The 15920-nt window shown below is 32.1% G+C and overlaps 2 protein-coding genes across 2 annotated transcripts in view; one reads left to right on the top strand and one right to left on the bottom strand.

Annotated features, from left to right (window-relative positions):
- The window catches only part of LOC133180983 (fumarylacetoacetate hydrolase domain-containing protein 2-like), a 223724-nt gene that overhangs the window by 136026 nt on the left and 71778 nt on the right, over positions 1–15920 (bottom strand). The window lies entirely within an intron of this gene.
- LOC133180973 (ras-related C3 botulinum toxin substrate 2-like) lies at positions 1182–14283 on the top strand. The gene is made up of 6 exons (XM_061315457.1): positions 1182–1317; positions 5626–5773; positions 7235–7349; positions 7626–7743; positions 9602–9762; positions 10158–14283. Exons 2-6 carry the CDS (start codon positions 5658–5660, stop codon positions 10233–10235), a joined length of 588 nt encoding a protein of 195 aa, XP_061171441.1. The 5' UTR covers positions 1182–1317; positions 5626–5657; the 3' UTR covers positions 10236–14283.

Below are 15920 nucleotides of genomic sequence, written 5' to 3'. Positions count from 1 at the left end.
ACTACAAGCTTTACTTATATTACTAGATGAGTTGTCTGCAGCTTAGATGCTTAGGATGTAAATTGTATACTTTTCACAAAGATGTTGACACGAACTATGATCTTAGAAAACAATTTTATTTACAAAATTTCCTCCGAAAGATGCCGGTAAGATTGCGTAGGTTCAAGAAAACTTATATTTTTGAGCAGATCTACCTGTGATGAGAATGGATATACATGGGGATAACGTGTTTCAGAGCCCCGAAAATGTTCATTTTATTTAGATAAATATACATGTACATGCATGATAAAAATACCTACATGATAACTTTGGGTTACTAAACTCACTTTCATTAAGAAAAATGGACCCCATAATGCCAAGCTTCCCCCCCCCCCTCTAGGGAATGATATGTAAAGGAAAAGAAAATAGACTCCTTGTTTTATAAACAATTTCTCTCTCTCTCTCTTTCTCTCTCTCTAACACCACCGTCACCAGACAATGACTTTAAGGACAGGCATACCTTCAGTTTCTTGGTTACAGGACATCCCATCAAGCAAATGGTTTTCTTGTAAGTGACCCTCCCCCCCCCCCCCAAATAATAAAATAAAATAAAATAAAAAAGGCAAACACACACACACACATTAAATATCTGTTAAAGGAGAAGAAAACGTTAACATTCCTCGTCCTTCTGTAATTAAAGAAAATTGGGGGGGGGGGGGTAAGAGTACGACATCTTTCTATTTTTATTTCTTTTTTTTAACAAGTGTTGATACATTGTTGTCAGATTTAATCCGGGGTTCATTAATTATAAGTCATGCACCTATCATCAGTAAATGAGGTCGCATCTGAAAATTGTTTGATCATGCTGTAATTCATATTTTTACTATGATAAAGGACGGGGTCTACTCCCTTCCTTACTTTCTTTAACCCCCCCCTCCCCGGAATAAAAAAATAACAGATTTTTTTTTAATCAGAAGTATCTATATTAACCCCCCCCCCCAAAAAAAAAGGAAAGAATTATGCTCTTCATGTGGAAAAAATGATTATTTTTAAATGTAAATAATAGGGTTAAATAATAATCTTGCGTAAAAAATGAAAAAAAAATAATGGAAATATGTTTCAGTGTAAATCCAGAATATTTTTGGAAGGAGTCGCGAATCTATCTTTGTACTGGGCATTTTCATTGGTCAGTTATTAATAGCATATCTCTGCGATGCATAAAAATGGCAACTGTCTGAACAATTTCTGTTGCGATTCTTCTAAAATTTAACGCTAAGAAAGACTTGATAATAATGATTATATGATCTTCTGGTACATAACAAGAAAGAGAATATATACGTAAGTATTTCAATTGTTTACTGATAAGTAATGCAAGGGTTTTATTGCCGATTTCTTTGTGTGAAGGGACGGCGGGTGAGGCCATGATGAAAATCTGTCGCTGAATCATACCTCATCACGTTCGTGTATATTTAGATTCGCCATATTAGAACAGAACCAAATAAAAAGTGTAGTATAGAATGTATACTTAAAGATTAATGTGAAATCCTGGTTATTGCAGTTCTACTGTGACAGTCGATCTCGGAGTAAAATAAAAATTTGCATGAATGAAATTGTTTCGAATTTCCTCCGACGAAGTATTGATTTACATATCTATTAGGTGTGCGTTATAATATAAGAGGTGATTGTGATGAAAATTATGCTTATTTTCTCTTTTTTTCAAAGCCTTATTTGTGTTTTCTTCACAATTCAAGTCTTTTATTTTAGCCAATAATTATTTTGAACATCTTAGCTTGTCATTACAATGGACTTCTACATTATTACTTACAAGGTTTGTGACTAAGTTCTGTCTACAGAAATATGGCGGGTTGTTCAAGTCCTTGAACAACTTGCCATATTTCAGTGTGGACAGTCAGTCACAAACCTAATAAGTGTTTTGTTTTGTTGAGGACAAAACTACCGAAATAAATAACAGTTATAAATGATTTTCTTGTCTGTGCAATTCTTCTTTACTCATCATCTTCTTGTTTACTGATTATGACACTGAACATTGGCACTTGGATTCAGGATGTTGCCAGCGATTTTTTTCTAACCATTGGGAAAGGGTCCGGTACTGGTTCAATTGGGAAAAATAGCATCAAAGTAGAACAAAGGAGAATTTTCTCTCATTTGAACAAATGAAACATATTTTGTGTTTATTCCAACCTCATTACCTATTACTCCGTGTTTTAAAGAATAAACAACAAATATTTATTTTTTTTCATATCAGTATCCCCTGTTTTCACATTTTCATGCTTTCAATTTGTCAAAATATATGACACTACGCTGTCTACACCACATGTCCCGCCATATTACGACTAATCTCTACTTTTGATTTATAATCAACTTGTACAGTGTTTCATATAAAAAGAATTACAATGTCATCGTAGTCTGTTGCTTGGCAGTTGAATTGGGAATTTTTAGTCTCGAAATTGGGAAAAATTAATGTTTTTTGGCATTGGAAATGGTACCATTTATCTGTACCAGTTAAAGAAGGAAAAAAAAACGCTGGGTACATTTTGTGTATTATGTGTTTTTCTAGGTGTGTCTGAATACGCTCATTAAAATAAAAATCAAAAATCGCTGAAATAAGCACATTTAAAAAATATCATATAAAAAGAGTGAAGGTATGACAGTTGCCATCTCGGATTTAGGGAGGTGCCTTGGTTCACACCTTATTTTAATCAATTGATTAATCAATATCTACACATTTCCTATCGGTGTCGGGTGAGACCTAGCTTCAGAAATGATTGAATAATGCCCTTTAATAGTCTGCCGATTTGAACTTGACGTATAAAACACTTTGTAAACCAGAACGTCATATACCTAGTACTGAAACTGAAAGCTTCTGATTAAGTAAAATGTAGAGGCGTCCATTGAATTACACAGAAAATCTAGAGAGAACAAGTTTGGCATGGTTTCCGAATTCTCTAGACTTTCATACACATAACTACTCTACACTTCTCCAACCATGAAATCAAATCCCCATAAAACAATATTTTTTCATCAAACCTTGAAAATTTGACCCCACAGAAATACATATTTTTACAGTAAATTGAATATGCAAAGAATGGTCAGTTTTATATAATTTATTATTAATCAATTTATTTGGCAGTTTCTGGAGCTTCACTAACCTTATTAGTGTAACCACCTACACGTTGTTTGTCTCTGAACTGACTGTTGCTAGCAGTACACAATGTATATACATTTAAAATGGATCTTGGCAACAAAGTTAAATTACCTCCAAGTTTGAATTATATGGCTACTTAAGTACTTTTGTTTTACATTAACTAGCCCAATGGACTAATGCAGCATAGATTTTTTTGTTCGCTCCGGCGTTTAAAATCAGTAACCCTGCGGCGCGTAGGGTGATGGTAATTGCACACCCCTGATACTGCGATAGAATGATTCAAGATCTTATTCTTGAATGAACTCATTTCACAAGGCAGAGTTATGGTGAGAATGATCAAGAATCCTGCTGACACCCCCCAGTGTTATACTTTGCATGTATATCTCTTTTCATTTCAATCCCCCCATCATAAGTAGACCATGTTGAATATAGTCACAGAAATAGGTGCTCTGAGTTAATATTTTAAAGCTTATAGCAAAATGTTAAGCATCAATATTAAAGGTATTGTTTATGATATGTGTTGACTTTTATTGTGTATAACATTCTATCCAATTTACTGTTAATTTATTTTAGTAACTATGTGTACTGTGTACTTGTATTATGCATATCTAATTACCTCCAAGTCAGAAGATTTAATTATGGTAATGCATGTTTGTCTAAGACTCATTTTTTAGAGTAAAGAAAATGAGAGGAAGACATCTGTGAAAATGAATTAAAGACAGTTCTTACATGCATGTGCATTATGGAGATAAAAGATTTTTATTGTATGAACTACTTTTGTCATTAAGTATAATACAACTGTAGAAATATCTTTTCTGATACAGAGGCTGTTTATAATGTTTATGAACTACAGTGACTGTGAAAACTAGACAAGGTCATCAAGAAAAAAAAATATAGCCATTACTTTGTGACTGTAAAAATGTAGACTTTTTACCATGCCATGAACAGTTTTTTTGTGCCCAGAAATTTAAATCACTGATGTCACATTCTAATATGAAGGTTACCTGGAAAAGTGATGTCTGATTTAAGATGTGTGTAACGTACTGGAAAATAAGAAATATATATACTGTATCAATATATATATATCAAAAAGTGGATTAAAAGTTTTAAAACAGAGGTTTTTCCAAAATATCCTCATCTGCATGGTCACTGTGGATAAATTATAAGTCACAGACAATTAAGACGCAAAAAATGTTGATGCTGAAAAATCAGTTCAAGAGAAATAGGTGTCTGAAGATTGTTGTTAACCAGAGGTTTTGTCCTGAAATCATTTGAGGTCTAGCTTAACATAGAAGCTAAAAAAAAATCTATTTCAAATTTGAAGTTTTCTATTTATACTAAAATGCTGATTTACAGATACATGCATTGCATGCAGTCAGTGTTTGGATGAAACATGCACAAATGTTTTCATAGACGGACTGTAATATCATCAGTGGGTTTTATTTCCTATTTAGACAAGCAGACATCATGTAGGTTGCAGAGGAAATGGTAAACTACCATCTTATCTCTGTACCTCAAAGATAAAAGCCGCACACATATATTTACTGCCCAGGTCATGTTACACTTGCCTGCTACAGGGTTGTACAAAATTTGATTACTGTAACTTATTTTGTCAAAAATAAGGAACTTTTTGATTTTTGAAATACAAACACTAAAACTCCATATTTTCAAGCTATATTTTAAATACGTTCTTAAAAAATCTATTATTTCTATATTGTATATGTCGGTTCACTAGCAAAATATATACTTGAAAGTTGTTTAATATTTATATACTTGTTGCATATATATACATTTATAGATAGTTTTATTGCTACCCTGTACTTGGAGTGAGATATCCAGTATTGATATTTGTTTGACTAGCCCAGAAGTGCTGTAAGATCTGTCTAAACACAAGTTATCTCACCTAAGCATCTGTTAATTTGTTTCTTGACTGACAGAAATTTACCACTGTATACATGTAAATTATGGATTCTACCGGTAATGATCAGGTCCTTTGGTTGTTAAACATGTATAGTAAATGAAATTCTTACATATCAGCATATACCAGGGTTGACCCTTAAGACCCGGGGGCCAGGGAATTTCCCGGTCTATATAATAATGCAATCCCACAGTTATTTTGGTATTCCTCCTAAACTCCCCATTAGGGGATGAACCCAAGATTCCCAACTACTTTTTAAATGTCCCCTTTCTATTTCAATTCTTAGGGACAACCCTGATATACACATATTTATTTAAAAATATAATTTATGCTCATTAATTTTAAAAATGTTAATTTTCAGTATTGCATTTGGTAACATATTGTGAATGTATACAAATTTTATTATGTTATAGGGTGATGAATAGTATTTATAACTGTATTTAAATTTTTGATAATATGCAGTGAAACAATATATTGTATGCTGTTGTTGTTTTTAAGTAAGGCATCTGTACACAATTTTTTATTAAGATGTATGTACACCTTTTTTTTTTTTTTTTGATAGAGTAAATTACATCGTTTGATAAGAAGTGTGCCATGGCTCAGGGTCGGCCAATCAAGTGTGTTGTAGTTGGGGACGGTACTGTTGGAAAGACGTGTATGCTGATCTCCTATACCACTGACAGCTTTCCAGGGGAATATGTGCCCACAGTGTAAGTCAACATTTAATATTATAGGGATGTATGTATCAATGATGTAACATTAACAAAATATACAGTTTCCTTGGGAATATATACCAGCAACTGTGCTGAAACAAATTCAGTTGAGAATTCTTACATGACAGAGATTCCTAACCTGTTTCCAATACTGATATGCCTTCAACTCTTGTCACTTAATTTTTTGAATTGTCAAGAGACACTTGATAAGTCTTGTGTCAAAAATCTTATGGAACAAGAGTTATGAAGAGTTGACAATGTACAATTGATCTTTGATATCTTTATCTGATGGATATATCGATCAAAGTGAGTTGAAAGTCCAAACAACTCTGTTTATCTGTATTAGAGTCTTAATATTTCAAATCCTCAAAGTTCTTTTTCTTGGCCCCATCAAGTTTGAGAATTGAGAGTTCTCAATTGTCAACCTCAGAGTTAAATTGCACACTTATATACAACACACATGCACTCAATGACCTTTCAAAGGAATTTTGAACAAGGCATCAGATGTAAGGGTTCATACTTTTGTTAGAGAAAACCAAAAAAAAAAGGTCATGGTTTGAGAATTTCAAAAACAGAGAGCAGTATCAGGAAAAAGGGAAATGTATTTTAGTATTTCTTACATCATCATTTCATAACAAGCACACAATGAATAAATCTGGATTACAAAAAATTAACAAAATAAAAATAGAGCCACTGAGGATTTCACTAAACTAAAAAGTTTGATGTAATGAGGCATGTTATTTCTTGAAACTTTACACAAAACAAATTCAGATTCAGAGCTGCCAACCCTTACAATTTTGGTGGACGTCTTATGGTTTAGAGCATCTAAATATGCCTTATTATTCTCCATTTATTCTTAAGATTTCCATTTTACTCCATCAAAAATTTGAAATATCGGTATTTACATAGCTGTCCACCTTCTGTTTTCAATATTATAATAAAAGTCGTGGTCCTTATAGCGCTTGCTTGTATTGTCATTGACCATTATATGCTAACTTGAGATCTCAGTCATTTAAAGTAAACAAAATGGAATTCAAAATTCTTCAGCAGCCAGGGACCTAAGTGGACTCTGGACCCCCTCCTTACGATTTTTAATTTTATAATGTTGGCAGCTTTGAAGATTTGATCACAACTTCTTAATTTTCTGTTACACAATAAAATCTATTTTCCTGTACTTGCAATTGACTAATATACCATATTTGACCCAATAGATTTTTGTTTTGTTCAAATGATACATGTACATACAGTGTTTTGAACATAAAACAAAGTAGGTATCTCTTTTATACATATCTTCATCTTGAATTCAAAAGATTTTAGTAAAAATATACCCTCAACTTGGGGCCTTGATCAGCATGAATTCAAGAAGTTGATTCTGTATATATACATGTACCCACTTTTATTGAGCATAATGCTCATAAGTTTCTTTTTAATATTAAAAATAATTCCTTTTTTCTGTAGATTTGACAATTACACTGCCAACATGATGGTAGATGGAGTTCCGGTCAGCTTAGGATTATGGGATACTGCTGGTCAAGAAGATTACGACAGATTACGACCACTTTCATATCCACAGGTTTTGTTGTTATACATTGTAACTGTATTGATTCAGTATTTTATTATGAAAAACTGAACCCTTTGTCAAAATGTAATAGTTATTTTATCATAAACATGAGGTTTAATATTTTTTAGGGGGGGGGGGGGGGGGGTGGACAGTGTTTTGCAGCTAAAAAGTTATTTTATATTTGAACCCTGGTTTAATATTTTGTGACATTACATATATAATATCTTGCTATTCATTGTTTGCATTTACAGATCAAGACCCTAATTGAAATTTTGTTTTAATTTGCAGACGGATGTCTTCTTAATATGTTTTAGTGTAGTCAGTCCTTCATCTTATGAAAATGTAACAACAAAATGGAATCCAGAAGTTAAACATCATTGCCCTGAGGCACCTATACTTTTAGTAGGTAAGTAGTGCCAAATGTCACACAGGCACACAACAGAAAATGTTATGGGAATGAGTCGATTTCAAACTGTGTGGTATTAAATGGAGTGGATGAAATATATTTTGGAAAACACTAGCTGACATAACATTTTGCTAGTTCAGTTTTCTTGGATTCTGTGGATAATTTTGATCACAAATTTACATATACTTAAAAGGAATATGGATTTCTATTAGGGATGTCAATTTTGTCAATAATTCATATTCGAATATTCGATGAAAGTATTCGAATATATTCGAATATTCGATAAAATAGATATAATCTGGTTTATTTTAAATGTGCATCATCATACTCTCATGACAGGTTTTGCGTCGATTTTTGGAAGTAAAGCTGGATATAGAACTTTGAAGGTGTATACTTATTCTACATATAATAAAAGTATTCTACATTTGAGATTTGTCAATGTTTGAAATAATTAATCGATTTAAGCGTATACAACTTAAAGTATAATTTTAACAAAGAATATTAATACAAGCTCAGACTGACGAACCAGTCGTCTAACCAGGGGCAAGATTGTCGCTAACTCTTCAGATTTGAATACATGTAATTAATTATAATTACCTGCCTAATAAGAGATATTATCTCTTTGATACAATGTTTTGAAAATATAAACAAACACTTCCATAGACTATTTTCATAGGTCATTAGCGTCCGATAATGATTTTAAAATTTAGGAATATATTCAACCCGAGATAATCAATTAATTGATGCATAATTGAACCCTTTAAGATATGACAGACTGATTCTATCATAGATTAATAAAATTTATTTTCACAAGTTTACTCTTCATGTCTCATAGGACCGGTACACACGGTAAGGCTTGCCTTATAAGTCAAAAACCTTACGTTTTTTGGAGGCTGTACGGCTTTCATGTCCACACGCTAAGGCAAGACTTACAATATTATAAACATTTCCATATATTCCACGTTTTTTCAGTCTTTAACAGTGCATTCATTCATTAAAGTAGAAGACGATATTACTAGGGCGCTGTAATAATTTTACTAACCAATGCATTCGTACTTCTTAAAAGAGGAAAAGATTAAACAGTGTATTTGTGGATACACTCATAAACTTTTTTGAAAATACTTTTTGTTTACTTCAATTACCCACCTGTATGGTTTGATAAAAATAGATTGACACTTGGGTGAATGTTTTCATTGGCTGAGAAGAAAAGGTCAGCTAAGTCTAAATCAGTGCTCTATTCATAAGTCAGACTTGTAATGCTCGAAAAAACGTGTATTAAGGGTGTACACTCGATAAGGTTAGAAGTTAAGTTCCATGACTTACAAGGCAAGCCTGCCGTGTGTACCGGCCCTAGACATGCTAAGAAGAGTTTTATTTCCTAGATTCGATCATATTAAGCTATTGAAAGTACTTTTTGTATTAAACCTTAATAAATCTTGTTTATTTTTACCTTACTCGAATCAAAATAATTTAGAAAATATATTAGATAAGAAAGTATGAAAGAAATCAGGCGATCGAAAATGATCGCTAGTTATAAAAAAAAAATAACGGGGATAATTTCGCACTCTTTTATGTGAAATCTGAAAAACACCGAATATTCGAATCTTAAATTCATATTCGAATATTAACGCATCGAAGGAATATTCGAATGTTCGAATATTCGTTGACATCCCTAATTTCTATTTAGAACAATTTTTCATGAACGTTTAAAATTTATTTTGAAAAGAAGTTCCCATGAAGAGGGGAATAAAAAAGTCCTATGCATCTGCATTTCAAAAAAAAAAAATAACAACAGAATTGAGCAGCAGGTATTAAAGACAATGAAGGATTCTGATATGAAGGATTTTTGCTTTCTCAGGAACTAAAATAGATTTACGAGAAAATAAAGAGGCGATAGGACAGCTAGCTGCCCAAGGTTTATCTCCAGTGAAGCGTGAACAGGGTATCAAGTTAGCCAATAAAATCCGAGCTGTAAAATACATGGAATGTTCTGCACTCACTCAAAGAGGTCTAAAGCAGGTACTTCTTTAGGATATCAACTATAAGGATGAATTTTACTGTCTGGAATGTTATAAAAGAGTTTCATATGGATACTGTAAATCAACATTTATTCATGTGCTAGAAATATCCTTGATGAGTTAAGCAACCTTCTTTTACTCATGAATAACTGTTACTGCTCTATTTGATGATGTATTTATGAAGAATGTTTTTTCAGTCACGAAATTTAAAAGTCTTGGATGGATTTTAACTGACAATCCAATAATAAAAGTTGTTGCAAAATAATAGTTGGTTTACTGTTTTTGACCTTTCTGAAATTAAAAAGTAGTGCAGTGAGAAACGCCTCCATTCTAATGATGTTTAATATTCTGGAAGGACAAAAACTGGATACCATGTAATAAAATTTGTTTTTGCAGGTGTTCGATGAAGCATGTAGAGCAGTGTTGCAACCACAACCAATTAGAACAAAAAATCATAAATGTCAGCTTCTATGATCTGTGACTATCAGCTGTTCATTTGGGGGATATGACATCATCTAAAACCATCATCTACCTGTATATATCCAGTGTGTATGATGTTGTCAATTTCTGTTCTTATAGTGTGATATTATTGTGTATCATGCACATTGTTTCTAAGGGACATATAAACTGGTATGTGTACTGTCTAGTTTACATGTTTGTGTGAGGGTCAACATTTGTGAGAAAAAAAAATTCCTGCTTATAAGACCAAACCTTTTCCAAAAAATTTTAGTGAAGAACATCATGCACTATTGGTGTACAAACAGTAATTTTTTTCTTATAATTTCACATTATAGTATTTAGAGTTTACAAAGTTTATTTGAATTAATAATTACCCCATTTTTTAAATGTTTGTAATAAATGTATAGCAGCAAGCAGAACTTTATATACCGGTATGTGGAAATATTTGAAAATATTTGATTAATAGAATAAATAACATTATTATTTCTTTTTAAACTCTGATAAATACATCTACCATTAATTCTTTTGGTTTTAGCTTTGTTTAAGTGTTTGTATTGAAATTAAGAATGAAATTTTCAGTTCCATTGTAACATACATTTATAATTCATTGATGAAATATCTAATACCAGAGTTATCACTCTTGGAGAACCTTATGTTACATATGAGACAAACACCTTATGAATTGATAATTCAACTCCTTCTATACTCTTTCTGTCTTTCAAATTTAAAATCTGTTATGATAATGTCCAATGAAGAAAAAAAAGAAAAAGAATCTTTGTTGATTATTCTTGCTGACAGAACAGACAATCAAATAGATATGAAGATTTATTCTGACTTCATTCAGATATGCATGGGAGGTTAGTCAGGCTTTTGTTGATAGAAGATGGGTGTATTTGGCATGTGATCTGCAGGAATCATGTGTATGAAACATTTATAGTTTAAATATCCGTGATTTGGTTGGCTGACTACAGATGGACATACATTTACAAAGTTTCACACTTATGAAAATGATATATTTACTATGATATACCTTGTCAGATTGTAATATTTAAGTCTTAATAGTTACATGTACGACAACAGTAACAGTTAACATAAATAACAACGTTTTAATATCAAGGAGAGATGACCCAGAGATCGCAAATATTTAAAAAAATGTGTTTAAAAGTGTAACAGTTTGTACCAAAATGACTCATCTAGCATATTTTCGAGTTATTTTTTAGCGAATCTAAACACAATATCAGGAAAATATTTCCCTTTCCTACTTCACAGGAACCAGATACATCAAAAGAATGCTAAAATTTCACATAACAGAGCAATGAAATTTCACTTCAAGTATGCCCAGATTCCTGCTGAATGCCAATCAAATGCACCCTTGTTCTTTTGAGGTAAATTCACACACTGTGGCTCTGTATATGTAGCTTTAGCTGAAAATCCTCTGAGTATGGTATGACCATTTAATATTTTGTTCATATTTTATTCCCATAAGCTATTTTGAAACTGGAGATAAGTTGTAATTGTGTAGCTGGCATTAGGAGTGGATGCCACAATGTGTGCCTTTAACAGGATAAATTATACCAAGATTTTTTTCTCTGGTGATGGGGTATCATTTCCCCCACAACATTTTTGATATAGTCTACAAGTTTTAAAAAAAAAAGGCTTTCTACAAACGTGTGTTAAAATATATATATATCTATTGCATATTGGCATATCTTTTTTGCGTGTATTTTATAGAAAATCATATATCAAAATCATGATATGATTAAATTATCATTTTTAATCAAGAATAAGGTTTTGTAACAGAAAATGTCACTTTTATAATTTATCAGGAGGGATTTATCCAATGGGGAGGTTTTTCTAAAGGTTGTGATCCACTGTTGTCAGTTTCATGTTGTATTTGACCTATGACCTTGACCTTTTGTTGCCATAGACTTTGTAACCTATATAATGTTAATATTGTATACAAAGGAGGATTATATTATATTGCTTAAGGTGCACACCAATATTTACAAAATGTATATGTAAACATTTTAAAGGTAGTTATTTAATGTTGTAATTTTATTAAGGCCATATTCTATTACAGTATGTAGAATTGAAGTATCCTATTAAAATCAATGTCACAGCCTGAATATAAGCTTTTACAATTTATACTTGATGAATTTTTTGGCATCAAATACTTTTTTAATTTGTTGTTTACATATGCCGCATATTCATTAGATTGAGAAAAAATTAGTTCATAGGGTTGAAAATACTGTTTTACTGCACATTTCAAATAATCAACCATTGTATTTAGATTATGCCAGAATATATGTGAGGTCATGTTGATGAGTTTGACAGATATATGAGCCATTATAATGTTTGCTTTAATACACAAAAGCAAAGACCCTGAGTAGAAGTAGGAAAAAATGATGATTCACAAAGAAAAACAAAACAGCTTTGTCAGGGATGTTAAATTTGATGTTGTGTACAGTTGTAATGAATAATACCTTTGTTTTTGATAGATAGCGATATCTAGTCATTCATTTCTATATTCTCATGTATCTTATGATAATTTACATTAAATGAATGATATGCACACAAATCATTAATTCATATTATGATGCAGTATTTCTGAAACAAATTCTAGCTTTGTATTTGTAAAAATTCCTGTGGAATATACATTAAAATATATGTGCTTTCCATTTGGTTGCACAAAATTTGTGTTTGTATCACTGTATAATAGTGAAAAGATGCAGCTATTGGAAATATTTTACTGTAAAATGCCTCTTACATCCATCATTTGTGTTTTGGAATGAATATGAAACCTTCCCATCTGGTTAGGCTTTGTATAGGCCTAGGTTATTTTTACCTGATGTCCTGTTGACCATATTCTTGTCATTTGCAGAGATTTTTGCAGTCAACATATTTCAACTATGTAAATATTAAACATTTGACATTTTGGAACAGAAAGAGAGAATGTTTTCAGAATGCAAATCCAATTTTTTTTAAAATTTAAGTGATTTCAAATTCAGATAACCATTACTTAAAGATTTATTTATAAGACTAAGAATTTGGTCAAAGTATAAGCAAATTATTGTCTGAACAACTGCCCTGGTTGGGTGTAGTTCACTAGGTTATATATCATAAACTTGATATGGAGTTATCTACCTTTAAATAAGTATTTTACAGAGCAGCAAGCGTACATGTATTACTTGAATTATATGGCAGAAATTATAAAAAGTACGTTAGCTATTAAATATCTAGCTTAAAAATGTGAAGCTTAAACAAGGAAAGGTAATTTTTTCAAAAAATATTTAAGAATTGTGAACTTTAATGTCTCTTGGAAATACATATTTCTTTTCAACCGTATCAATGTCTTTTAGATTTATGATGCAAATTTATGACTAAACGAGATTGCTTTCGAAAATATGGTACAGTGTTTATGTATATTAAAAAAATTCTGCAGAAAATTCCAATTTGTAATTTTGCATTGGTGAAATTGAAAATCTGCTTCATGAAATTCGACACACACATCAAGCTATTCATTACAGGGGCATATTGTTTATCAAAGACTTCCATGAAAATAAGTAATCAAGAGACGTGAGCCTGTACAACATACCCGATTTTTTTAGTGGTGATCTGTTCGTGTTCACACTTCTTTTGTTTGATCTGCCAAAACTGCTGATGTTGAATTTTATTAATCAGAGTATACTACAATATTAAATCTGGCTATGAAACACAAATATTTTGTTCTATCGAAATAAATACAAAATCATGTCACTTTTAAGTCTTCGAGTATCCTTGACCTTTGTGTACGTGAATTTATAGTGAGTTATTTTGCCTTGTTGGGATTTTTGTTCTTTGATAGATGAAATACATCTACATGACTTAAAATGCATATGGCTATTAAAATGTCAGAATCCGAAATAAATGTTTTGAATTTAGTTGATACATGTACCGTTGAAATAAGCATTACCACACTATTTACTGCAAACGATTATATACATGTATGTATGTCATCTGCTATGTTTTTGTATCATAGTTCATGTCACATGTGCAATATATAGAATAAACACGTACAACGGAGTGTTTGAGTCTTGAGTATCAAAAACCCCCTTTTCCCTACGACAGCAACATGTAATACATGCATGTATTCTCCGACGTTATATTTCACGTGAATTCAGTATACAGTAACAACTGAGTTGAAACTACTCGGTATATGCTGTCAGTCAACCGTCATGATTCACTACTGCCAGTAAACAACTGTCATGTTAAACTACTGCCTGTAAACAACTGTCAAGTTCACTGCTACTAATAAACAACTGTCATGTTAAGCTACTGCCAGTAAGCAACTGTCATGTTAAACTACTGCCTGTAAACAAATGTCATGTTAAACTACTACCTGTAAACAACTGTCATGTTAAACTACTACCCGTAAACAACTGTCAAGTTCACTGCTACCAATAAACAACTGTCATGTTAAGCTACTGCCTATGCAGGTAAAGTACTTAAATTAAAGATAAGTACTTAATAAACAATATCATGATACTGAAGATAATAGTTTAACGTTATACATAAATTATTTAATTGGTTTCAACTCCAGTCTGTCATGAAGATACTGCTTTTATTTTCATATCTGCATTGCCAAAAAAAACAAGATGTGTTTGTGAAACACTGATGCCCCCGTATGGCAGCTTATGGCGAAGGTTAATGTTTCTCAAATGCAAGTCAAAATCCAGGCCAAAAGATATAAAAAAAATGTTGACCTAAAGAAAGGTCTTGTCTCGAGGAATATATCTGTGAAATTTGAAAGCCCTAGCTGCAACTGTTCAAAAGTTATGGCGAAGGTTAAAGTTTTTTAAAAGTAAGTAAAACGTCAAGGTCAAAGTTGTTGGTATCCAAAGGAAGGTCTTGTCACAAGGATTACATATGTGAAGTATGAAAGCCCTAGCACCAAACATTCAAAAGTTATGGCCAAGGTTAAAGTTTTTCGAAAGTAGGTCAAACTCCTCTGTCAAGGTCAAAGGGTCAAAGTGGTTGGTATCCAAAGGAAGGTGATGTCACAAGGATTACATATGTGAAGTATGAAAGCCCTAGCATCAACCATTCAAAAGTTATGGCCAAGGTTAATGTTTTTCAAAAGTAGGTCAAACTCCTAGGTCAAGGTCAAAAGGTCAAAGTGGTTGGTATCCTAAAAAAGGTCTTGTCACAAGGATTACATATGTGAAGTATGAAAGCCCAAGCACCAACTGTTCAAAAGTTATGGCCAAGGTTATAAAGTTTTTCAAAAGTAGGTCAAACTCCAAGGCCAAGGTCAAAAGGTCAAAGCTGTTGGTATCCAAAGGAAGACCTTGTCACAAAGAATACAAATGTGAAGTTTGAAACCCCAAGCACCAACTGTTCAGAAGTTATGGCCAAGGTTAAAGTCTCATAAAATTTTGCAAAAGTGGGTCAAACTCCAAGGTCAAGGTCAAATATGATGGTACCCAAAGAAAGGTCTTGTCACAAGGAAAACACATGTGAAATATGAAAGTCATAGCTCCAACCAATGAAAAGATATGGGCAAGGTTAAAGTTGACAACAGACAGACAGACAAACGGGCAAACAGACAGGACAAAAACAATATATCTCCGGGATCTTTCGATCCCGGGGCATAAAAAAGACAACACATTTTGTTTAAACACATTTAGTTTAAAAGTTTTAACATACTTATCTTCAATTGAA

Source organism: Saccostrea echinata, unplaced genomic scaffold (assembly GCF_033153115.1).
Source record: "Saccostrea echinata isolate AGI-Se365-2 ecotype Australia unplaced genomic scaffold, CSIRO_AGI_Sech_v1 ptg000008l, whole genome shotgun sequence".
NCBI lineage: Eukaryota > Metazoa > Mollusca > Bivalvia > Ostreida > Ostreidae > Saccostrea > Saccostrea echinata.
The sequence above is the reverse complement of the archived record's forward strand: the minus strand, read 5'-3'. Positions and strand labels throughout refer to the sequence as shown.